General features: G+C 57.1%; 1 protein-coding gene across 2 annotated transcripts in view; it reads left to right on the forward strand.

Annotated features, from left to right (window-relative positions):
• The window catches only part of ELAPOR1 (endosome-lysosome associated apoptosis and autophagy regulator 1), a 114,802-nt gene extending 95,839 nt beyond the window's left edge, over window positions 1-18,963 (forward strand). For both annotated transcript variants that reach the window (XM_038380212.2, XM_038380214.2), the window contains exon 22: window positions 18,702-18,963. In XM_038380212.2, the coding sequence (XP_038236140.2) occupies window positions 18,702-18,770 (69 nt within the window). In that variant the 3' untranslated portion in view covers window positions 18,771-18,963. The remainder of the gene's footprint in view (window positions 1-18,701) is intronic.
• The last annotated feature ends 5,063 nt before the right edge of the window (window positions 18,964-24,026 follow it).

Here is a 24,026-nt window from a genome sequence, read left to right on the forward strand (position 1 = left end):
ATACTCACCAGCAACCACACACCACACAACAGAACCACTAACCCAGGAACCTATCCTTGCAACAAAGCCCGTTGCCAACTCTGTCCACATATCTATTCAGGGGACACCATCATAGGGCCTAATCACATCAGCCACACTATCAGAGGCTGCGCATCTACCAATATGATATACGCCATCATGTGCCAGCAATGCCCCTCTGCCATGTACATTGGTCAAACTGGACAGTCTCTACGTAAAAGAATAAATGGACACAAATCAGACATCAAGAATTATAACATTCAAAAACCAGTCGGAGAACACTTCAATCTCTCCGGTCACTCGATTACAGACCTGAGAGTGGCTATTCTTCAACAAAAAAGCTTCAAAAACAGACTCCAATGAGAGACTGCTGAATTGGAATTAATTTTCAAACTGGATACAATTAACTTAGGCTTGAATAGAGACTGGGAGTGGATGGGTCATTACATAAAGTAAAACTATTTCCCCATGTTATTTCTCCCCCCCACCCCACCCCCCACTATTCCTCAGACATTCTTGTTAACTGCTGGAAATGGCCCACCTTGATTATCACCATAAAAGGTTTTCCTCCTTCCCCCCATCCCCTTCCTGCTGGTAACAGCTCATCTTAAGTGATCACTCTCCTTACAGTATGTATGATAAAACCCATTGTTTCATGTTCTCTGTGTGTGTATATAAATCTCCCCACTGCATTTCCACCAAATGCATCCGATGAAGTGAGCTGTAGCTCACGAAAACTTATGCTCAAATAAAGTTGTTAGTCTCTAAGGTGCCACAAGTACTCCTTTTCTTTTTGCGAATACAGACTAACATGGCTGCTACTCTGAAACCTGTTTTCCCACGCTGAGCAGTTCCTCCATCTAGCCAGTGGGGAAGCAGTTACACCAGGAATCTTCTTGCTTTCAGATCCCTGATGCATGGCACCCAAGGCTATCTCAGTACCTAGCAGCTGTGTGGTGTAAACTGACAGCCCTGGCGCCCTCCCTCATCTGTGCTAATACCCCTAGCCCCGCCTGCTGCACCCCCTGCCCTGCTGACGTAGGATTACAATGTTCTTACCTGCAGGGTTACAATGAACCACTTTGCAGTCCCCAGTAATGTGCTGAAATACAAATAAACCCCACAGGTTCTGCCCATTTCCCTGGCCTGGGCCTAGCTCTGACCGCAAGGCAGCGGTGCTGGGCCCTGGGTCTGTCTCAGATCTGTCGCTGGAGTCTCCTGCCCCCAGAATGCTGCCCGTGATCGCTGGGACTGGAACCCGCTTTCCCACCCCAGCATTGTTCATGGGGCTGTTACTACTTCGAGTGCTTACTCATGTCCATTCAACCTTGGGGTGTGTCTGCCACATGCACCGGGTGCTGGACGTTTTTTCCCTCAGCAGTGTCCTTAAGGGACCGGCTCTAGTGCCCCCTGGAGTGGCATGCACACGCCACGGTATATGGGCATCGCCGGCTCCCCCCACCCTCAGTTCCTTCTTGCTGCCAGTGACGTTGCTGGAACTGTTGAGGCTTCAGCTCGCGCTGTTGCTTTCTTGTTCGTACGAACTCGTTAATCCTTGTTTTATAGTGTCTAGAGTTTTCTGTTAGTGTTAGTAAATCCCTTCGCTATAGTTAGAGACTTCGTGGGTCTCGAACAGGACTTTGCCTCAGGACGGGGCATGACCCAGTCCCCAGGCTTTAAGCCCTGTGATCGCTGCAAGAGGCCCATGCCCGTCCGCGATCCACACAGCAGCTGTCTGCCTTGCTTGGGCAAAGGGCACATTAGTGAAAAGTGCAAAATTTGCAACTCCTTCAAGCCAAGGACTAAGAAGGAGCACGATATTCATTTAAGAGCGTTCCTGATGGAGTTGGCTCTCACCCCGGCACCGGAGCAATGCTCCGACTACCGTGACCTCGGTACGCAGCACCCCACTGGGACCGTCCACTGGACGGCACCGGGCCCCATCCATTGCTCCGGCCAAGAAGACGGTGCGAGGTCGGTCTCCTACCTCCCACAAGGGAAAGGATAAGACTGGGTGCGAGCAAGGTCCCGTGCCAGGCAGCTCTTCACCCCGGTCGGGATCTCGGGCCCAAGCTCCGGTTGAGCAGGGTACCCCAGCCCACTCCCCACCAGCCACCCCGGATAATGGCAGAGGCCTCTGCCAGCTCCGGGTACTGTCCACGCCGGAGGCCCTGCAGGTGACACAGGAGATCATGACGCTCCCGGTGCTGCCCACACCGGCTCCTGCAGTTTCCCGGTCATGAGGTAAACCCATGTTCAGACTGTCATGGTCCCTACCTCAGCAGCATCGTTCCCCGTCGCGGGGGACGTTCTGCCAGCGCTCACCCTCTCGTACCCGTGGCGCCTCTGACTGTGAAAGGCAGACACAGTGCAGCCCCCTTCAGTCCCCAGACCTTGGGCACAGGCAGCGAGGCTCGAGGTGCAGCTCGCCAGCCACCAGGTGCAGACCTCTGGAGGCATGTGCCCCCCAGCAGGAGTACAGGTCCTGGCACCCAGTATCTGCAAGACCATGGTACCACTCCAAGGACCATTGAAGGATCGACTCTACCATTCCTTAGACTGTCACCGATCCCCTAGGAGGGCATCACCATGGGTGGGCTCTTCCCAGCACCTGGCCCGTTCCAACTCCCAGTCCCGCTCCTCATCCCAGTACCATTCGTCAAGTTCGAGATGCAGATCGCCAGCTTTAGGCCATCGCAGATCCGTTGAATGTCACCGATGCCCAAGACCTCACTCCAGATCGGACGCCAGGCAGGCATCAGTCAGGGCAGAGCCACCGTTCCGCTCTGTCCTGGTCACCTGGCAGCGACCGCTCAGGACCCAGCCCTGGTTCGGAGCGAGGTTCCCTGACAGTGGGACAAGCTCTGGTACTGACTACATTGTCGGCACTGAAACCAGCCCCATGGTACCCATGGAACCCATGGTGGTTCACCCAGCCCTCTCTGGCCACCCCCTTAGTGTCCAGAGCCTCGTAGAGACCAGCAGCCCCTCTGTCCCACCCTCCTCCGGTGCACGAAGTCTCAGGCACAAGGACCCCACATGTATGTTCCCAGCCCTGCCCACAAGCGGTTCAAGCCACGACAGCCTCAGGGCCAGGGGAGCAAGCCTCGCCAGGAGACTCCCCGTAAGAAATCCAGAGGCTACCAGCGGTGTCCTAGCCAACAATCTTTGCAGGCCACTCAGTCAAGCTCAGCCCACAATAAGCAGGCGGGCAAGTGCTTGTTTTGAGGGTATGCCCGAGGACGACGTAGAATCATAGAATATCAGGGTTGGAAGGGACCTCAGGAGGTCATCTAGTCCAACCCCCTGCTCAAAGCAGGACCAACCTCAACTAAATCATCCCAGCCAGGGCTTTGTCAAGCCTGATCTTAAAAACCCCTAAGGAAGGAGATTCCACCACCTCCCTAGGTCACCCATTCCAGTGAAAAAGCTTTCCCTAATATCCAACCTAAACCTCCCCCACTGCAACTTGAGACCATTGCTCCTTGTTCTGTCATCTGCTACCACTGAGAACAGTCTAGATCCATCCTCTTTGGAACCCCCTTTCAGGTAGTTGAAAGCAGCTATCAAATCCCCCCTCATTCTTCTCTTCTGCAGACTAAATAATCCCAGTTCCCTCAGCCTCCCCTCATAAATCATGTGCTCCAGTCCCGTAATCATTTGTGTTGCCCTTCCCTGGACTCTTTCCAATTTTTCCACATGCTTCTTGTAGTGTGGGGCCCAAAACTGGACACAGTACTCCAGATGAGGCCTCACCAATGCTGAATAGAGGGCAATGATCATGTCCCTCAATCCGCTGGCAATGCTTCTACTTATTGTGACAAAGCTCTGTCCTTGCCTCCGTGAGTCCCGCGTTTCCTGGTGGATTTTGTTACCCTCAGAGGCTCACTGTGACCCTCCATGTAACCCTTCTTTCTCTAGAGACAAGGGTCACAGTCTACTGAGCCATTTTCATCCTAAGCCAGTGAGGGAGGTGAGGAGAAGTTATCCTCCCTTGCACAGTCTCTGTTGTCTCCCAATCTCAGTGATTAATCAGGGGGTAAAGGTGTGGGGAGGGGGGGAATCCGGGCCCACCCGCTACTCCGGGCTCCAGCCCAGGGACCCCAATAGTATCAGCTATGGTAGCTGACCTTTTAGAAACATAATATGTACAATTCCCTGGGCTACTTCCCCCACAACAGCCCTCCATTCCTCAAGCTCCACTTCACCCTTACCTCAGGACCTCCTTCCTTGTGCCTGATATGGTGTGTACTGCTCAGCCTCTCCAACAGCCCAACTTCCTCTCACAGCTCCTGACGTGCACCCCCACCTGACTGGCTGGGAGGCTTTTAACTAGTTTCAGCCAGCTTCTGATTGGCTTCAGGTGTCCCAATCAACCTAGCCTTCTCCCTGCCTTCTGGAAAGTTCTTAATTGGCACCAGGTGACTTAATTGACCTGGAGCAGCTGCCATTTCACTTATCCTGGTACCAGGGATTTCTTTAGCCTGGAGCTAATCTCTCTCTCTCTCTCCCTCCCACGGCTCTCCCATAGCCTTCTAGCTTGGAGGGAGGTGGGAAGCTGCTACTCCTGCTGCTGCTAGGCCCTAAGCTCTCCCTGCTGCTCCAGCTGCTCCCCTGGCTGGGACAGACACCCCCCATTCTCTGCTACTTGGCTGCTGGACCCCCCACTCTTGGGTACTGCTACTGCTCCAACTGCAGCCCTGGGGTGGGGAGGGGGCTGCTAGCCCACTCCTCAGAGAGAAGGAGTGAGGGACCCCAGCCACTGCTGTTGTGGATACCACCACCACCACCACCACCTGAGAGGGGTCCATTCTGCCTGCCTGGACGACCACCTGGAGTTCCTGGAGCTGCTGCTGCTGCAGAGGCCGCTGCCTGGAGCTGCTGAAGCCCGAGGAGGAGGAGAAGAGGATCATCTGCCAGTGGGGCAGCACCTAGAGACTTTGCAGACCACCGTGGAGGGGACCCTAAGACTGAGTAATTTTCAAATTGTGCTCTTGTGGTGGGGGTCTTGACTGTGTTTGTAGGGACACAGGGGGTGTGGCGTGGAGCTGCCCCCCGATCCATCTGTGTGCCCCCCCCCCAACCCCCACCACTATTACCACCACCGCTGCCCTCTACACCACCCCCACTGGCTGTATACCATCTGCCTCAGCTCCTGCCTCTGGACTCAGCTGCTTGCTTGGCTTGCCACGCCCTATTTTCCACCCTTTGGGCCAGAAGCAGCAGCAAGCTAAAAAAGACTTGTGCAAGTGCACATGGGCACATGTGCCCCCCTGGACTGCCTACCCCCCAGCTTTGCCCTTTACTACCTGCCCCATTTGCCACTTGCTTTGCCTCCTCTTTTGCTCCAGCCCCCCTTACTAGCTTCAGTTTGTTTGCCTGCCCCGCCCATTTCCTTCTGCAGCCTTTGTTTGTTTGCCCCGCCCCAGCCTCTGAAGCTAGCCCCTTGGTTTCCCTGTTCTACCCCCAGACCGCTTAGCCCCTCGCTCCGTGTGCCCATGCCCCCTCCCATGCGCTTGTGCAATTCCCCTTTTTAGTTGCAACCCTCTTCACTGCACCCTCAATGTTGTTGAATCCCCCCCCCCATAGTGCACCAAGAGGAGACGGAATTTCCACCTTGTGTCGGTGACTGACCCCTAACCCCTGATTGCCCCCCGTCCAGCCCACCCCTTTTGGCGCCCTCCTCCCCTGCCTGCAGCCTAGCGGGGAGGAGTGGTCGACCTGCTTCCCCTCTCCCCTCCTCCTTTTGGTGTCCCCCCTTTCCTCCTTGCTCATGATGGCGGGGGATGAGACGGGTGAGACCCCTCCAGTAGCCCGAGCTCCCCCTCCCCCGCCTGCCCCTCTGTCACCCCCCCAAGCTTCTACCTCCGCTGCCAAACCATCTGCTATCGCCCCCGCTGGGGCACCAGCAGCGACGGGCACCGGGGTGACCTCCACTGCTGCCATGTCTCTCACCCCCTCAGATTTGGGGGGAGTCCCCCCAGCTGGCGGGAAGGGCCAGGGGAAGAAGAAGGGGAAGGGCCCTGCTAAAAAGACCAGGCCCTCCATGGCAGGGGCTGCCCCCGATGCCCCGGCCCCATCTCCAGCTGGGGCGCCCCTCCCCGCTGTTCCCTCCACCAGCTCTGCAGGTGTCCCTCCCCAGGCCCCCAGAGCATACGCCCAGGTGGCGGCAGCCCCCCCGCCTGCCGCTACGTCATTTCTCCAGCCCACCGCCTCCGCTACCATCTATAGCGGCCGGGGCCCCTTTCCCACCATGACCAGGAAGCACGGCGTCCGTTGCCTCCTGGTGCCCGCCTCACCCCACGTGGAGACCTATGTGCGGGCGTTGGCGAGGGTGGTGGGGCCCACGGCCATTGTGGCGGCCTCCAAAATGTATGGCAAGGTCGTCTTCTTCTTAGCATCGGAGGCCGCCGCCCAGGAGGCGGTGGAGAAGGGCCTGGCGGTGGGGGGCGTGTTCGTCCCCTTAGAGCCGCGAAAGGACCTGGGCGTCCGCCTGGTCCTGACCTCCGTCCCTCCCTTTCTCCCCAATGCCGCCCTGTTACCCGCCCTTTCTACCTTGGGAAAGCCCATCTCTGTCATCAGCCCTCTCCCATTGGGCTGCAAAGACCCCACCCTCCGTCACGTCCTCTCCTTCCGCCGGCAAGTGCAGCTTCAACTGCCGCCGGCGGCGCGTGACGGAGAGGCACTCGAGGGATCCTTCCTAGTCCCCTACCAGGGGGCCCGTTACAGGGTGCATTATTCCACGGGGGAGGCCCGGTGCTACCTCTGCCGGGCGTTGGGGCACGTCCGGAGGGACTGCCCCCTGGCCCGGGAAGAAGGGGCACCCAGGACCCCCGAGCCCCGGCAGGGCACCGGCCCCGTCATCGCCGACGCCCCTGGCTGCCCGGCACCAGAAACCGCCCCTCCTCCTTCCCAGTCCACCATTGCTCCCGCTCGGACCCAAGGGGCACCTCCCCCACTATGCCCAGACGAGCGGGAGAACCCCGCCACCGCTGCTTACAATCTGGCGGGGCCTGTGGAGGAGGGTGCGGCAGGGACAGCGCCAAGCATGGGAGAGGGCCCGCCCCAAGGGGAATCTTCCCTCCCTTGTGCTGCCCCACTGTTACCCCCTCGAGTCCCTGAGCCATCGCCTCTGCCCCCTAACACAACCCCTGTTAGCCAGCCCCCGGATGATGCCATGGAGGGTTGGGCCCTAGTCCAAGGGAAGCGGGGCAAGCGGAAGGCTCGAGCTCCGCTCCTCCCATCTGACGCGGAGGCCCCCCGGAAGACCAGGAAGGGGGGCACCGATGCCGAGCCTTCCGCTCTACCCACGGGTGTGTTCCACCCACCAGAGCTGGCTGGGGAAGACGTGGCAGCACTGGAAGGCAGCATCTCCCCTCCACGGGAGTCCCTCCCCTCCAAGACCCCCGAGGCACCATCTGAAACCCCAGTGTGCCCCGAAGTAACCGTCGCGTCAGGTGTCGGCGGGGAGAATCCCGGGGTAGCGGAAAATAATTTCCCCTCTATATATGAGAAGATCGAGGCCCTGGGTCTGACCCCGGTCACCCAGGGGGAGGACGATCCTATGCCAGCGGGCCTCGATCTGGGTGACTTCATTCCAGCCCCCCTTTCCCCATACTCCCTCCCCGTAACCGTTGCTTCTGCTCCCACCTCCGAGGAGCCCCTGGACTCCTCCATCAACCCGGCTGCAGAGGGCACCCCGCTGAGAGCCGCCGAGCCAGTTGAGGCGACGGCCAGTGCCACGCGGCTGGAACCTGAGCCACCAGGGGCATCCCTCGCTGGTGAGGAGCATTCGACCTCCTTTCCGGGAGAGGACCCTACAGAAGAAAGTCCACCTCCTGATGCCGTGGCTGCCAAATCCACCAGAGAGCTTGCGCCCGGCATCAGTGAGAGCCCTCTCCCGACCCAGACTCTCACCTCTACCCCTGCCCCTGCCCTTATCCCGCCCACCTCCCGAGATATTATTGCCACCCCTGGGACTGTCTCCTTCCCCTTTCCAACAGATGACTCCCAGGGAATGGCCTTTGTGTTTGCCCGTCCCGACCCACCAGGGGCTGCTATTCTCCCTCCGCCGCCCCCTATCGCCCCAGCATTCAGGTCCACCCATCAGGAGCCCCGTCGGGGGTCCGCACCCTGTCTGCCCGTCCCGCTGGGCCAGGGGACTGTACCAAGGGCCCCATCGGGAAGCAACCAGACCATAACCCCAGCCCCCCATGCGCTGCGAGAGGAGTTGCGGGAGTTCCTAGAAGACGTCCGTGGCTCCCGCAACAAAGTCCAGCTTGCCCTCCAGCGATGGGGGGACTTTAATCAAATCCTCCGGGCCGCAAGGGCCCTCATGGGGGAGGGGAAAAGGACCGGGAGACAGGGCGCCGCGGCCTACCAGCGGGTCCGCCACTTCCGTGACTCCTTACTCACCTACGGGGTGGGTCACGGACTGCTACGCGGCCCGCCGGGAGCCACGAGCATCCCTGCCGGCGAGGATCCCCCCCAGCCCTCCTCATGGCACCCTTTACCATCGCAACATTGAACACCCGTGGCTGTAAGATGGGTCTCCGCAGGTCCCAGGTGCTCTCCTTCCTTCGAGAGGGGAGGTACTCTGTGGTTTTCCTGCAGGAGACCCATACGGATCCGACCGCCGAAGACAGCTGGCGGCTGGATTGGGGGGACAGGGTCTACTTTAGCCACCTCACAGTTCATACGGGTGGAGTGGCGACCCTGTTCTCCCCCGACCTACGGCCCGAGGTGCTGGGGGTCGCCGAGGCTGTGCCGGGTCGCCTGCTGCACCTCCGGGTCCAAATGGAGGGGCTCGTAGTCAACCTCGTCAACATCTATGCCCCAGCAGCGAGCCCGGAGCGGCTGCAATTCTATCAGCAGGCATCCGCCTTCCTCGGCACCTTGGATCCTCAGGAGTGCCTGGTCCTGGGAGGGGACTTTAACATCACCCTTGAGGAACGGGACCGCTCGGGAACCGAGCAGAGCCCGGCCGCCGTGGCCGTCCTCCAGGAGATAGTCGAACACCACTCCCTGGTGGATGTCTGGCGCGACCACCACCCGGATGACGCTTCCACGTTCACCTTTGTCCGGGTGGAGGCCCATCGGTCGCGCCACTCCCGGTTGGACCGCATTTATTTATCACGCTTTCATCTTACACGAGCCCACTCCTCCAGCATCCGGCCGGCCCCATTTTCGGACCATCACATAGCCACCGTGACAGCCTCCCTCTGCGCGGAGAGGCCGGGGCCGGCCTATTGGCATTTTAACAACAGCTTGCTGGAGGATGCGGGCTTCGTGGCGTCCTTCCGGGAGTTCTGGCTGGCCTGGCGAGGGCAGCGGCGTGCCTTTCCCTCGGCACGGCGGTGGTGGGACGTAGGGAAGGTGCGCGCCCGGCTCTTCTGCCGTGACTACACCCGGGGCACCAGCCGACGGAGGGATGCAGCGATAGAGCAGTTGGAACGGGAGGTCTTAGAGCTGGAGAGGCGTCTGGCCGCCAGCCCCGAGGATCCACCCCTCTGCGGAGCGTGCCGGGAGAAGCGGGAGGAGCTCCGGAGCCTCGAGGACCATCGGGCCCGGGGTGCCTTTGTTCGATCCCGCATCCGTCTCCTTCGGGAGATGGATTGCGGCTCCCGCTTCTTCTACGCCCTGGAAAAAAAGAGGGGGGCTAAGAAACATATCATCTGCCTACTGACTGAGGATGGCACCCCCCTCACGGATCCGGTGGAGATGTGCGAGAGGGCGAGAGCCTTCTACGCAAGCCTTTTCTCCCCGGAGCCGACCGATCCTAACGCTTGCAGAGTGCTGTGGGAGGAGCTCCCGACGGTCAGCGTGGGCGACCGAGACCGGCTAGAGCTGCCTCTCACTCTGGCCGAGTTCTCGGAAGCCCTCCGTTGCATGCCCACCAATAAATCTCCGGGCATGGACGGGCTGACCGTGGAGTTCTACCGCGTGTTCTGGGACGTCCTGGGCCCAGACCTAGTCACCGTCTGGGCCGAGTCTTTGCAGAGCGGGGTCCTCCCTCTTTCGTGCAGGCGAGCCGTGCTCGCCTTATTGCCGAAGAAGGGGGACCTCCGCGATTTACGAAATTGGCGTCCCGTCTCGCTCCTCAGCACGGACTACAAAATCGTGGCAAAAGCCATCTCCCTGAGGCTAGGGTCCGTGCTGGCGGACGTGGTCCACCCAGACCAGACCTACACCGTCCCGGGCCGCAGCATCTTCGACAACCTATATCTGGTCCGGGACCTATTGGAACTTGGGTGTAGGGATGGTCTGTCGTTCGCCCTCCTGTCCTTAGATCAGGAGAAGGCGTTCGACAGGGTGGATCACGGGTATCTCCTGAGCACTCTGCAGGCGTTTGGCTTCGGACCCAGGTTTGTGAACTTTCTCCGGGTGCTGTACGCTTCCGCAGAGTGTCTGGTAAGGCTCAACTGGACCCTGACCGAATCGGTCAGTTTCGGGCGAGGAGTACGGCAGGGGTGCCCCCTCTCAGGCCAGCTGTACGCTCTGGCGATCGAGCCCTTCCTCTGTCTCCTCCGAAGAAGGTTGACAGGGTTGGTGCTGAGGGAGCCGGAGCTGCGGCTGGTCCTGTCGGCGTACGCTGATGACGTGCTCCTTGTGGTCCAGGACCTGGGCGACTTGTTGCGGGTGGAGGCTTGCCAGGCCATCTATTCAGCAGCCTCCTCTGCGCGGGTCAACTGGGTCAAGAGCTCTGGCTTGGTGGTAGGGGACTGGCGGCAGGCGAGCTCCCTCCCACCCGCGCTTCAAGCCATCCGGTGGAGCACGCTGCTCTATCTGGGCGTTTACCTTTCTGCCACGCATCCCTCTCCGCCGGAGAACTGGCAGAATTTAGAGGGCGGGGTGATAGAGCGGCTCCGGAAATTGACAGGACTACTCCGGTGCCTCTCCCTTCAAGGGAGAGCGTTAGTGCTTAATCAACTAGTCCTGTCCATGCTTTGGTACCGGCTCAACACCCTGGTCCCGGCCCCGGCTTTCCTGACCAACCTGCGGACATCGATTCTGGAGTTCTTTTGGTCAGGACTGCACTGGGTCCCTGCAGGGGTTCTCCATCTACCTGTGGAGGAGGGAGGGCAGGGCCTCAAATGTCTGCTTACTCAGGTCCATGTCTTCCGCCTCCAGACCCTGCAGAGGCTCCTTTATGGTGCAGGTAGTCCTGCGTGGAGCATACTGGCGCACGCCTTCCTGCGCCGCTTCCGAGGGCTCCGATACGACCGGCAGCTCCTTTATCTCCATCCAAGAGGTCTTCCGCGAGACCTCTCCGGGCTGCCGGTCTTCTACCAGGACCTCCTCCGGACCTGGAAACTCTTTACAACGAGCAGGTCCGTGGCGGCCACCGTGGGGGCAGATCTCCTCGCGGAGCCCCTGCTACACAACCCCCAGCTCTGTTTGCAGGTGGCGGAGTCCCGCTCGGTGCGCCAGAGTTTGGTCCTGGCAGAGGTCACAAGAGTCGGAGACCTCCTGGACTATGACCGGGGAGACTGGCTGGATCCCCTAACCTTCGCTCAGCGCATGGGGCTTTCCAGACCTTGTACTCCCCAACGCATACTTCAGGAGGTGAAGGCCGCTTTGCCGCCCGCTGCTCGGGTTTATCTCGACCGGGTCCTGTACGAGGGCACGCCCCGCCCACCCACTACCCCAGGCCCGCCGGACCTTTTAATTGGACCCCTGCTCCGTGGACCCAACCGATCCCTTCACCCCTTCACTAGAAGCCGGCTGCACGAGATACAGCCGGTCTGCTTTCAAACCGCGCCAAGAAAACATCTCTACACACTCGTGCTCCACACCCTTCACGCCCGCACCCTCGTGTCCCGCCCCGATACAAAAAGGCGGGACCTCCTGCCACCTTCGGAGGGTGAGGAGCCCCGGTGAGCCAGCCTATATTCCACCTTAGTCCCAAAGCCCGCCGGGGATGTCAGTTGGCGGCTCCTTCACGGAGCCGTGAGCACGGGCGTGTACTTGGCGCGGTTCACCACAATCCCAGACACCTGCCCCTTTTGCGGCGTGAGGGATACCCTGGCACATGTCTACCTGGAGTGTGCCAGGCTGCAGCCCCTATTCCGGCTCCTCACCAATATTTTATTATGTTTTTGGTTGCACTTCTCCCCTCACCTTCTCATTTATGCACTCCCTATCCGTGGCCCCACAAAGTCACGGGATCTCTTGGTCAACCTCCTCCTGGCCCTAGCTAAAATGGCCATCTACAAAACCAGAGTGAGGAGGTTGGCCGATGGAGTCTCCTGTGACTGTAGGGCCTATTTCCGATCCTCGGTCCGTTCACGTATCCGGGCAGAGTTCCTCTGGGCGGCGTCCTCTGACTCCCTTGACGCCTTTGAGGAGCAGTGTGCGATGTCCGGGGTTCTCTGCTCGGTGTCCCCGTCAGGTTCCCTTCTTTTGACCCTTTGACCGCACTCCTGTCCCTGTTATTTTATTAGTTGTCCCCCGGAATTTTTTGGGCATCTTGGTCCTGTGGATCCCCCTTTTAGGCTGGGGGGGAATCCTTTAGCAGTGGACGGGCTTCGCCCGCCCACTTTCCCGGATCCCAATAAGACTACTTTTCTATAGCCATCTGGCCTTGCCCCGTCACATTATACAGCCCAAAGTGCCGTTAGCCTTCTTGGCAACAAGGGCACACTGTTGACTCATATCCAGCTTCTCGTCCACTGTAACCCCTACGTCCTTTTCTGCAGAACTGCTGCCTAGCCACTCGGTTCCTAGTCTGTAGCGATGCATGGGATTCTTTCATCCTAAGTGCAGGACTCTGCACTTGTCCTTGATGAACCTCATCAGATTTCTTTTGGCACAATCCTCTAGGTCCGTCTGTGTCCTGTCCCTACCTTCCGGCATATTTACCTCTCCTCCCAATTTAGTGTCATCTGCAAACTTGCTGAGGGTGCAATCCACGCCATCCTTCCGATCATTTATGAAGATATTGAACAAAACCAGCCCCAGGACCAACCCTTGGGGCACTCCACTTGATACTGACTGCCAGCTAGACATAGAACCATTGATCACTACCCGCTGAGCCTGACGATCTAGCCGGCTTTCTATCCACCTTATAGTCCATTCATCCAGCCCATACTTCTTTAACTTGCTGGCAAGAATACTGTGGGAGACCATATCAAAAGCTTTTCTAAAGTCCAGGAATAACATGTCCACTGCTTTCCCCTCATCCACAAGCCAGTTATCTCGTCATAGAAGGCAATTAGATTAGTCAGGCATGACTTGCTCTTGGAGAATCCATGCTGACTGTTCCTGATCACTTTACTCTCCTCTAAGTACCTCTAAGTGCTTCAGAGATACTGGACTGTTCCCAGAATCCTCCCTCTCTTATTTTTGCCAACTGCCTTTCTCCTTTCCTCCCTGCGATGGCATCTATAACATCAGACTGATGGGTTCTCAGTATGGTGGTGCGGGGTTACACCCTTCAGTTGCTTTCTACCCCTCCTTCCCACCCCACCTCCCCGTCCCTCTTCAGGGACCCTTCTCACGAGAGTCAGCACTCCTCACTCAGTCAAGTTGGTTTCGGACACCTCGGACCTCGGCTGGGGGGTGCACCCCGGCACTCTCCAGACCCAGGATACGTGGTCCCCAGAGGAAATGATGCTACACATAAATGTCAAAGAACTCAGGGCAGTGCACAGAGCATGCGTGGTCTTCCTACCTCACCCATTGGGCAGAGTGGTCAGTGTCTTGACAGACAACACAGCCTCGATGTTCTACATCAACAGACAACGGGGAGCGCAATCCTCTGCCAAGAGGCACTCTGTCTCTGGGACTTCTGCATCAACCACGGAATCCATCTAGAATCATAGCATATTAATCCCCTGCTCAAAGCAGGACCAACACCAACTAAATCATCCCAGCCAGGGCTTTTTCAAGCCGAGCCTTAAAAACCTCTAAGGGAGGAGATTCCACCACCACCCTAGGGAACCCATTCCAGTGCTTCACCGCCCTCCTAGTGAAATAGTGTTTCCAAATATCCAACCTAGACCTACCTCCACTGCAACTTGAGACCATTGCTCCTTGTTCTGTCATCTGCTACCACTGAGAACAGCCGAACTCCATCCTCTTTGGGACACCCCCCCCTTTCAAGTAGTTGAAGGCTGCTATCAAATCCCCCCTCACTCTTCTCTTCTGCTGACTAAATAACCCCAGTTCCCTCAGCCTCTCTTCGTAAGTCATGTGCCCCAGCCCCCTAATCATTTTTGTTGCCCACCGCTGGACTCTCTCCAATTTGTCCACATCCCTTCTGTAGTTGTGGGGACCAAAACTGGGTGCAATACTCCAGGTGTGGTCTCACCAATGCCAAATAGAGGGGAATAATCACTTCCCTCGATCTGCTGGCAGTGCTCCTACTAATACAGCCCAATATGCCGTTGGCCTTCTTGGCAACAAGGGCAGATTGCTGACACACATCCAGCTTCTCGTCCACTGTAATCCCTAGGTCCTTTTCTGCAGAACTGCTGCTTAGCCAGTCAGTCCCCAGCCTATAGTGGTGCATGGGATTCTTCCGTCCTTAGTGCAGAACTCTGCACTTGTCCTTGTTGAACCTCATCAGATTTCTTTTGGCCCAATCCTCCAATATGTCTAGGTCACTCTGGACCCTATCCCGACCCTCCAGTGTATCTACCTCTCCCCCCATCTTAGTGTCATCTGCGAACTTGCTTAGGGTGCAATTCATCCCATCATCCAGATCATTAATAAAGAAGTTGAACAAAACTGGTCCCAGGCTGACCCCTGGGACACTCCACTTGATACCAGCTGCCAACTAGACATCGAGCTGTTGATCACTACCCATTGAGCCCGACAATCTAGCCAGTTTTCAGTCCACCTTATAGTCCATTATTCCAATCCATACTACTTTAACTTGCTGGCAAGAATACTGTGGGAGACTGTATGAAAAGCTTTGCTAAAGTCAAGATATATCACATCCACCGCTTTCCCCATATCCACAGAGCCAGTTAATTCATCATAGAAGGCAACCAGAAGCGTATCACTTTCTGGGTACCAAGAACACTCTAGCAGATCACCTAAGCAGGGACTTCTCCTCTCACCACTGGCGGGTATTCCACCTGGAGCTAGCCGGCATGATCCCCCAGAGGTGGGGAATTCCCCAAGTGGATTTTATCGCCACCAGTCAGAACTGGAGGTGCCACAGGTTTTGCTCCGGATGGGGTCTAGGCAAGGGCTCCCTCTCAGACACCTTCCTCCTACCGTGGACAGGAAGCCTAATGTATGCGTTCCCTCCGATTCCGCTCACCAGCAAGGTCTTAGCAAAAATCAAGAGAGACAAGGTGCAGGTTATCATGCTCGCCCCGACGTGGCCTAACCAGCATTGGTTCAGGATGCTGTCAAGACTGGCAGCGATCCCTCTGTGGCCCCTGCCAAACTGACCAGATCCTGCTGTCACAGGATCATGGCCAACTCTTGCACCCCAACTTCGCATCCTTCCACCTCATGGCGTGGATCTTGCGTGGCTGAACCCTGAGGAACAGGCCTGTTCAGAGGGGGTCCAGCAGATCCTCCCCGAGAGTAGAAAGCCCTCGACTAGACAGACCTACCTGACAAAGTGGACGAGGTTCTCCCGCTGGGTGGCCAAATGGGGCATCTCCCCTTCACATTCTTCAGTGCAGTCGATCTTGGACTACCTGCTTCATTTGAGGAAACAGGGCCTGGCGCACTCCTCTATCAGGGTGCATCTGGTGCATTTTGGTCTTTCATTGGCCCACTGGGCCAGACGCTGGTCTCCCATGACATGACAGTCAGGTTCCTCAGCGGTCTTGAGAGACTTTTTCCACAAGTTCGATCCCTGGTCACTCAGAGGGATCTCAGCCTGGTTCTGTCCAGGCTCACGGGCCCGCCCTTTGATCCTTTGGCCTGGTGCTCCCTGCTCTCACCTATCATGGAAGGTAGCTTTTCTGGTGGCAGTGACATCAGCAAGTCTCCGAGCTGTGAGCCCTGACCTCAGAACCACCGTACACCGTCATCTATAAGGACAGGGTCCAGCTTCAGCCCCACCTGGCCTTCCTTCCCCAGATGGTGTCCGTTTTCCACATGAGCCAGGATATCTTCCTTCCACTCTTCTGCCCGAAGCCCCACAAGACCAGTGAAGAGAGGCGCCTTCATGCTTTGGACTTAAGAAGGACCCTGGCTTTCTATCTAGATCGGACAAAGCCTTTCCGTAAGTCGACTCAGCTTTTCATCTCTACAGCTGATCGGATGAAGGGCCCCTGGTGTCCACGCAGACGATTTCTAACGGAGTCCCTCTGCCACTGATCATCAGAGCCCACTCGACCAGAGCGCAGGCATCTTCAACGGCCTTCCTGGCACACTTCCCGATCCAGGACATCTGTCGAGCCGCAACATGGTCCTCAGTGCACACGTTCATGGCCCACTATGCCATCACTCAGCAGGCCAGGGACGATGCTGGGTTCAGCAGAGCCGTGTTACAATCTACACATCTGTGAACCCCTACCCACCTCTGAGGGGTACTGCTTGGGAGTCACCTAAGTTGAACGGACATGAGCAAGCACTCACCTTTTTCCGTAACTGGTGCTCTTCGAGCTGTGTTGCTCATGTCAATTCCACAACCCGCCCTCCTTCCCCACTGTCGGTGTTTCCGGCAAGAAGAAACTGAGGGTGGGGGGAGCTGGCAGTGCCCTATCTACCCTGGCATGTGTGCTGCTTCAGGGGGCGCCGGAGCTGGACCCTGTGGACACTACTGAGAGAAAAACGTCCGGCACGGTGCATGTGGCGAGCGCACACACCTACGTTGGATGGACATGAGCAACACATCTCGAAGAACAGCAGTTATGGGAAAAGGGACCTGTGTTTCCCCTCTCAGCTGTGTGTCTGTAGGGCCAATGCCAATAAAGTAAGAGGATGAGGCAGCCTCCAGTTAGAGAGACAGGGCACGAGACGTGAGAGGTGGCGTCAGCTTTGCCCTGCGTGCGGGAACAGCCCAACTTGCTAGGGGTGCAGCGTGGTCTCAGGGTCTGAGCAGGGAGCCCGACACCTGGGTTTTAAGCTGCAGGGTGAACTTGGGCAAGTCACTTCCCTTCTCTTTGACCTCCCATGGCAGGGCCTGTCTCCTGCTGTGCAGCACCCAGCACAACGAGGCTTCAGGCCTGGTTGGGGCCTTTCGAGGCTCCTGTAACCCAGATAACAAATGAGCGTGAGGCCCAGAGTTGGGCCTGCCAGCGCTTGACTCCCAGCTCTGCAGCAGACGTACTGTCACTGCCCATCTCTGGGCCTCAGCTTCCCCATCTCTGAAATGGGGCTAATGAGACTGCCCCTGTGCCAGGGCAGGTCTCAGGCTGGGTCTTACTTTATCTAGTTCCTTGGGACTCTCCGGTGGCTGGCGCTAGAGAAGTGCTAATGAATGAAGGTGATTTATTTCTAGGAGTAAGCTGCTAATGTGGGGCTTGCCTCCAGCCCTGATTGCGTGTCCATTCAGCAGCACTCAGAGGCTCCACACCCTGCGTCTGCTGCTATCCTCCCACCTGCCATGTGCTGCCCCTTCGGCTCACCTCAGCTGCGGGATGAGGCTCCTCTGGGACCCTGGGCAGGAGGGATGGAGGCAGGCCCAGAGGAGTCTCACTGTGGGTGTGGGATGCTTCTCCTTTACCCTTCAGCTCACCCGTCTCATCCTGAGCCGAGGGAAGGGTGCAGCGTGTGCTGGAGCCAGAGGGAGAGTGGAGAGCAGGGTGGCCGGGCAGCAGGGAGGATCAATGAATCTTTGGGGTGGGGGATGGGAGGCAGAAGCTCCTAGGGCCTGAACCCGCCAGTCTCCCCCCATTTGTTCAGAGGCCGCCCCAGCTTGCAACTCCCCTGCTGGCGGATCGGGGGTCTGACAGTCGGCACTGAGCCCGGCAGCTCCCTGGGCTGCAGCTGGAGCTGTGGACACTCAGCACCTCTGGAAATGAGCCCAGAACAGTCCAGGCCTGGAGTCCGTGCTGCTTTGTGGAGCTGCTGCTCCTTCCCCAGCGTCCCTCCTGACTGTGGCCGGCTGAGTCTCCATGGGCAGCCCAGGATGCAGGGATCAGGCCCTGGGGCCTCAGCGCGTCTAGACACAATGCAGTGACATGCGGGGAGGGCCCAGCTTGCCCCTCTGTCCAGGGGGGCCAGTCCAGAGGGTGTGGGAGGTGTTGCTTATTTCCACCTGCACAGCTCCGCTCACAAAGGCAGGATTGGAACCCCTAGTCTCCTGGCGCCCCCCGAGGCTGTGGTGGGAGCACACAGAGCAGCGGGGAAAGCAGCTGCAGAGCTGGAGTGGCGCAGGGTGCTTTAGCAGACGGGGTGGCCACTAGAGGGAAAGGCACACTAGCGTCACGTATAGGGCCGTTGCTGTTCTCCTACAGCTAGCTCACTGTCTGGGCCGTTGCCAGCTGATTGGAGAAATTCTATCTAAACCAGGGCCCTCAGTCTAGGGGCACGACACTGGGGGCCACAAACAGGTGCCAGGTGGTCACAACCATCCTGCCCTTCCCAGATTGCTATTGGGACCAGGATCACCTTTGTGTTCTGTGTCTGTACAGTGCCTAGCGCCACGGGTGGGGGCAGCAGGCTCCTAAGCACTGTGGGCGTATAAGTCCATGGGAGGCGCTTCTGGGCCCAGGGTGAGATGCGCTGACTGGAGCCTATTGACAGCCACTCTCTGTTCCTGTTTCCAGAGGACATCGGACGGGTTCGATTCTGTCCCGCTGAAGACCTCGTCGGGCAGCACAGACATGGACCTCTAGGGGAGCCTCAGCCCCACTGCCTTTGCTGCAGGATACCTCGCCGCTACCCCTGGTGAACCCTGCGCCCTGACAACTCCTTGTGGCCTTATCAGATACACTTTTAACTTGAGTTATTATTGCTTTTTTAAACAAACAAACTCTGAAGTTAACATTCCCTCCAAAAGAAATCGCCAAATACAGGTGTGTTTTTAAACAACGCATTTGCCCGTTTCCTGTGTCTGGACAGGCTGACCCATGTCTATGGGTTTCCTCGTGGTCCATGTCTCGCCAAATGACTGTGTCCAAACTCAGTCACAGTGGTTTGTGCTTTCCCTTTTCTAAGTCCCCTGAAATCAACCAGGTTCCCCTCTGCATCCAAGCCTGCGAGCCAGCCTGTTAGCCACAGCCTGCTTAGGGCCTCGCCTGCTCGCACTGTGGGACTGCAGTAGAGGCTGGTGGACTAATGCAGAGGTCTGGTTCACACAAGACCCTGCCAGCAGCTACATTAACTTGCTGGAGGCAGGAGTTCTCTCTACACCACATAGGCGGTGCCCGGAGAGAGCTGATTTGATGGGTCCCTTTGCAGGGAAGCAAGGGGCTTGGAAAGAACAAGAAAGCAGGTTGCTTTCTTCTCCTTTTCAAACTCTGGGCCCTCTGATCACAGTTTCCCATAGAGAAAGGCCAACGCTGAAGTCAGGGTCCAAAGTCTGGCCATGTTCAGAAACAGGGTTTCAGTTCAGCCAAGTCTCGCTAGCAGGAAAGAGCTGTTGTAAGCACAAAAGGGATCTTTATCGAGGTTGCAGGACACAGGCAGAACACGTGGTTCTCTCTGGCTCTCTAGAGAACATGTAGTTCACTCTGCTGCCCAGTGTCATCACGCAGGGTTGCCAGAAGTCTTGGCGTTGCCTCAGCAGTAATTGCTGCTGAGTGCACTGCACAGCCTGTAATGGGGCCCGAAATTGAGAACTGGGGCCGAGTGGCTGTACTGACAAATCTTGCCTTTTTCTGAGGAAGGCACGGAGCGTTCCTGAGTCTTTGAGTGGTTATTGATGATTATCCGTTTCCAGTTAGTTCTGCTTTAAGAGCTGGGGATTGTAGGGCTCTAGGCCCAGAATGAGGCCCAACAGAGTCAAGGTTATCGAGTTCACTACCTGGTTGGGAACCCCGGGGTAAACAAGGAAGACACTCACACTGAGGGCAAAGCAAAGCTTTAACCACTTTCATTAGCACAATGAATAAAGGCACATGCTCCAAACCACACAAAGATAGAGCAGTAATGCTGAGTTAGGATTAGCTGTTGTACTATCCCATGCACTCATATACTCAGCCCTCCTCAGAGATCTGGTGGTAAGAGATCCAGCCCTGTCCCTGGCATGCCAAACATGTCTGATGGTCCAGACCAATCCAGATCACTCACACACTCAACCAGCCGACAACGACATTTCTTACAGGGTGGCCTGGCCTGTTATAAGGGTTAGGGCTGTCATGAGTAGTCATTCAAGTCCCCAGACTCCCTGATCCATTTCTAACTTTCTCACCCTAAATTTAGAGGTGCCCTTAGCCTATAGGTTAGTACATGTATATGAACGATTTTGGCTTATTACCATATATGTCAATTCATTGTCAAGGCAAGTTTGTGGTTAAGCATTTGCCAACATTTTATCCTAAAATATTCAAGCCTAGTATCAGTTCCATGGTGTTGAGGTTACCTGGCACAAACTACTCCTTAAACGCACCTTTCCCAGTTCCCCGGAAGTCAGGGTGACTGGTGGACCACCTAGCTGTGCTCAAAGCCTTCTGCTAACTGCTTAAGTGCGTCCCTCGCAGGATCCAGGCCTGTGGGTTCCTTGCATTACTGCCAAGTAAAATAAAACGCTAATGCTCGTGCTATGGGCGACGAGAGTCAGAGACAAGGGTGCTTTTAAACCAGCAGCTGTGGAAGTGCCAGCTGCGCTGTAGGCCAGTGGGATGGCACTCTGCGCTCAGCCCTGCAGGCGGTGGAGCCCGATGGGGGAATGGGTTTGACCCGCCTACCAGCTCCCTCGCGCTAACCCTGCTCTGTGCTGTATTCCTCGGAGCAGAGGGATCAGCACAGAGCCTAAGCCCCACTTCGCTGCCACGGGCTCAAGGCCAGTCTCCCCCGGCTGAATTGGTAAGATGTGGCTGGGGCTTTACCTGCAGCACAAGTTGGCTGCCACTCAGGAAAACAGGCAGAGCATTTGGTCACATATGCCAAAAATGTCCCTAAGCCTGTGTCCAATGGCAAACCTCTGCCCTGGTCCGAGAAAACATGGGACCAGTGTTCAGGAGAGAGCTACACCCACACCTCCTCCTCTTGTGTGTGAAGGATGGTGAGTTATCCCACCTGCCACGCCGGCAATGACACACTCCAGGGGTGGCCTGGAACAAAGCCAGTGGAAAGCACAAATGCAGGTGAGGAGGAATGTGCAAAGACTGCAGCAGAGCTGAGCAGTATCCAAAAGCAGAACATCCGCAGGAAACTATTCTTGCTCTCTCTAGTAATGTGTACCCCTGGGCTAGGCCATGCCTGCGTGTGCCAAAGCTGAGCCGGGGGGGCGGGGCGGTCAGGTGAGCACAGCTTTTAATTGCACCCAGTCTCTGTCCAAAATGGGATGGTTGGCAACACCCTTCTGGCTTACCAGAGCTAATGCAGGGCCTGGCTGCCCCCATGGGGGCTGGGGAGGAACTAAAGCCGTTGTGAAAAGGTTTCACTTAACACTTTTTGTCCTTTGTATTGTAGTAGCACTGAGGAGCCCTGGGCTAGGGGTTAGGGAAGCAGCTTGCAAACAGGTTAGCCAGCCAGGGTAGTACAGGGGTGGCCAGCCTGAGCCTGAGAAGGAGCCAGAATTTACCAATGTACATTGCCAAAGAGCCATAGTAATAGCGTCAGCAGCCTCCCACCGGCAGCCCCTCCCCACACCTCCCAATCTGCTGTTTCCTGGCCTGCAGGAGGCTCTGGGAGGGCAGGGGAGGAGTGAGGAAACAGCAGGCTCAGGGAAGGGGGTAGGAAGGGGTGGAGTGGGGCAGGCCTGTGGCAGAGCCAGGGGTTGAGCAGTGAGCACCCCCCAGCACATTGGAAAGTTGGCGCCTGTAGCTCCAGCCCTCCCAGAGTCGGTGCCTATACAGGGAGCCGCATATTAACTTCTGAAGAGCCAAATGTGGTTCTGGAGCCACAGGTTGGCCACCCCTGATTTAGTACCTGTGCTACTCCTGGGAGCATTCTTCACCAAAAATATAAAAATTCTGCACACAATATTTTAAAGTTCTGCAAAATTCTGCCCATTTTATTTGTCAAATAAATGTAGAGGTTCCAGCATGGCACTGGGTAGCACAGAGGTAGGAGATCACTGTGTAGCTCCCCCTCCCCCTGGGACATGAACTCAGTAGTGAGGCTGCACCCAACCCTGACACAGTTCAAAGACCAGGCTTTCCCCAGAAACACCCCAGGGCCCTGCCCTTCCATGCCAGGTGCACCAGCTGTGGGCTGGCAGGCTCAGCAAGGCAGGATCCAAGTGTGGAGGGTCTTAGCGGGGGGGGGGGAGGGGATCCAGGTGTGGGATGAGAGAGTTTTGTGTGGGATAATCTGGGTGCAGGCAGCTCAGTGTGGGATCTGGCTGCAGCGGGGATCTGAATGCACAGAGGCTTGTTGGGGTGGGGGGGTTCTGGGTGCAACGGTAAGGGAACTCTGCAGGGGGGTGAAGGTGGTTGAGACTTAGTGGGGGGGTCTGGGTATGTGGGGGGGATAAAGCTCAGCAGTGGTCTCAGTGTGGGGGGCGGGCCTCAGTGAAGGGTCCAGATACTGGGGGAGTGGGGCAGGGATCCAGGTGCAGCTGGTTGGGTCTTGGTGGGGGTGGGGATCCTGGTGAGGGTGGCTCATTGGGGTGGTTCAGGTGCAGGGGGCTGGGGCTCATCAGGTGGGGTTCTGAGCGTGGGGGTTGAGGCTTGGCGAGAGGGTCTGAGTATGAGGGGATCTGAATGCATGGGGGTTGGACAGATAGGGGGGTGCAGCTCCCTGTACAGAGATCCCTCCCCATGCAGCTAATGAGTGATGGGTGCAGGAAGCGGTCAGGGGGAGTTTGCAGAGTTTCCTGCAGCCGGGGGAGAAATCTGGGGGTGATTTGACCCAGCCCCAGATGCCATGCAGGGGAAGAGGAAGTCCTGTCCTCCCCAGCCCAGCCACGACTAGCAGCTGAGCCCGACGCAGGGTAGGAGCCATCAACTGGGTCTTCCCCAGTCTGCCTCCTGCCCCACAGTGATTTACCTCTCTGCTGGCTGCCCTAGGCAACCGAAACATACTCCTGGGGAGGGCCACATGACCACTCTTGTGGCTTCCCTTTGTTTCCCCATCAGAAAATCATTTTTCTGTGGGGAAGCAAAGAAATCTGCAGGAGACATAAATTCTGTGCATGCACAGTGGTGCAGAATTTCCCCAGGAGTAACCGATGTGCTGCAAAGCATAGCTGTTGTCCAGCCCTAGAATTCAAAAACAGAGCCATGGCTGCCCTGACCTGGCCCTCGGAGACTACATGTCCCAGCATGCAGTGCTCCAAACCACTGGCAGCACTGTGGGGCACTGCTGAGGTGGGGCACTGAGTGCTGAAACCTGTAGTCGCTGTAGGCCACACCTTCCTATTCAAGAGAAAAGGTGGTGCATTCGGCTCCATTTAATGCCAGCTAGGGGCTCGATTCCCCAGTGCACTACTCTGCTCTTATGCTGGTGATCTCAGAGGTGACTCTGGTCTCACGCCAGCCTGGACTGCAGTGGAGTTACACTGGTGTAAAACCACAGCAGTAACTCAAGCCCTAAGCGTGGAACAGGAGCTGCCAGTAAGTTGGCAGCACAGGCCCTGCTTGGGTAGAGGAGCAGCAGTAACATTACTCAGTGTGTGAATGATTAAACCCGCTTGCCCGTGTTCTGTCCGTCAGGCTAAGCACAGCACCACTCGACTGCTGGCCAACACGGGCCTGAAGCGGGCCCAGAATTCTCATTAGCACCAGCTGCTGCCTTCAGGTTTCCCGTGGAGGTCATAGATTCATAGATTCATAGATACTAAGGTCAGAAGGGACCATTCTGATCATCGTTGCTGTCGATGCAGGATGGCCTGGCTCAGTTTGCAGAGCGCCTGGCACAATGGCCTCCCAATGCGTGCCTGGGGCCCCTGAGCACTATGGTTACAAGAGAAATAATCTCTCATCACATGCTGGTTCTACTGCTCATAGTCAGACCAGATCCTGCATTGGTCTGAATACTTGTGT

This window comes from Dermochelys coriacea, chromosome 21 (genome assembly GCF_009764565.3).
Source record: "Dermochelys coriacea isolate rDerCor1 chromosome 21, rDerCor1.pri.v4, whole genome shotgun sequence".
In the NCBI taxonomy this organism is placed as follows: Eukaryota; Metazoa; Chordata; order Testudines; family Dermochelyidae; genus Dermochelys; species Dermochelys coriacea.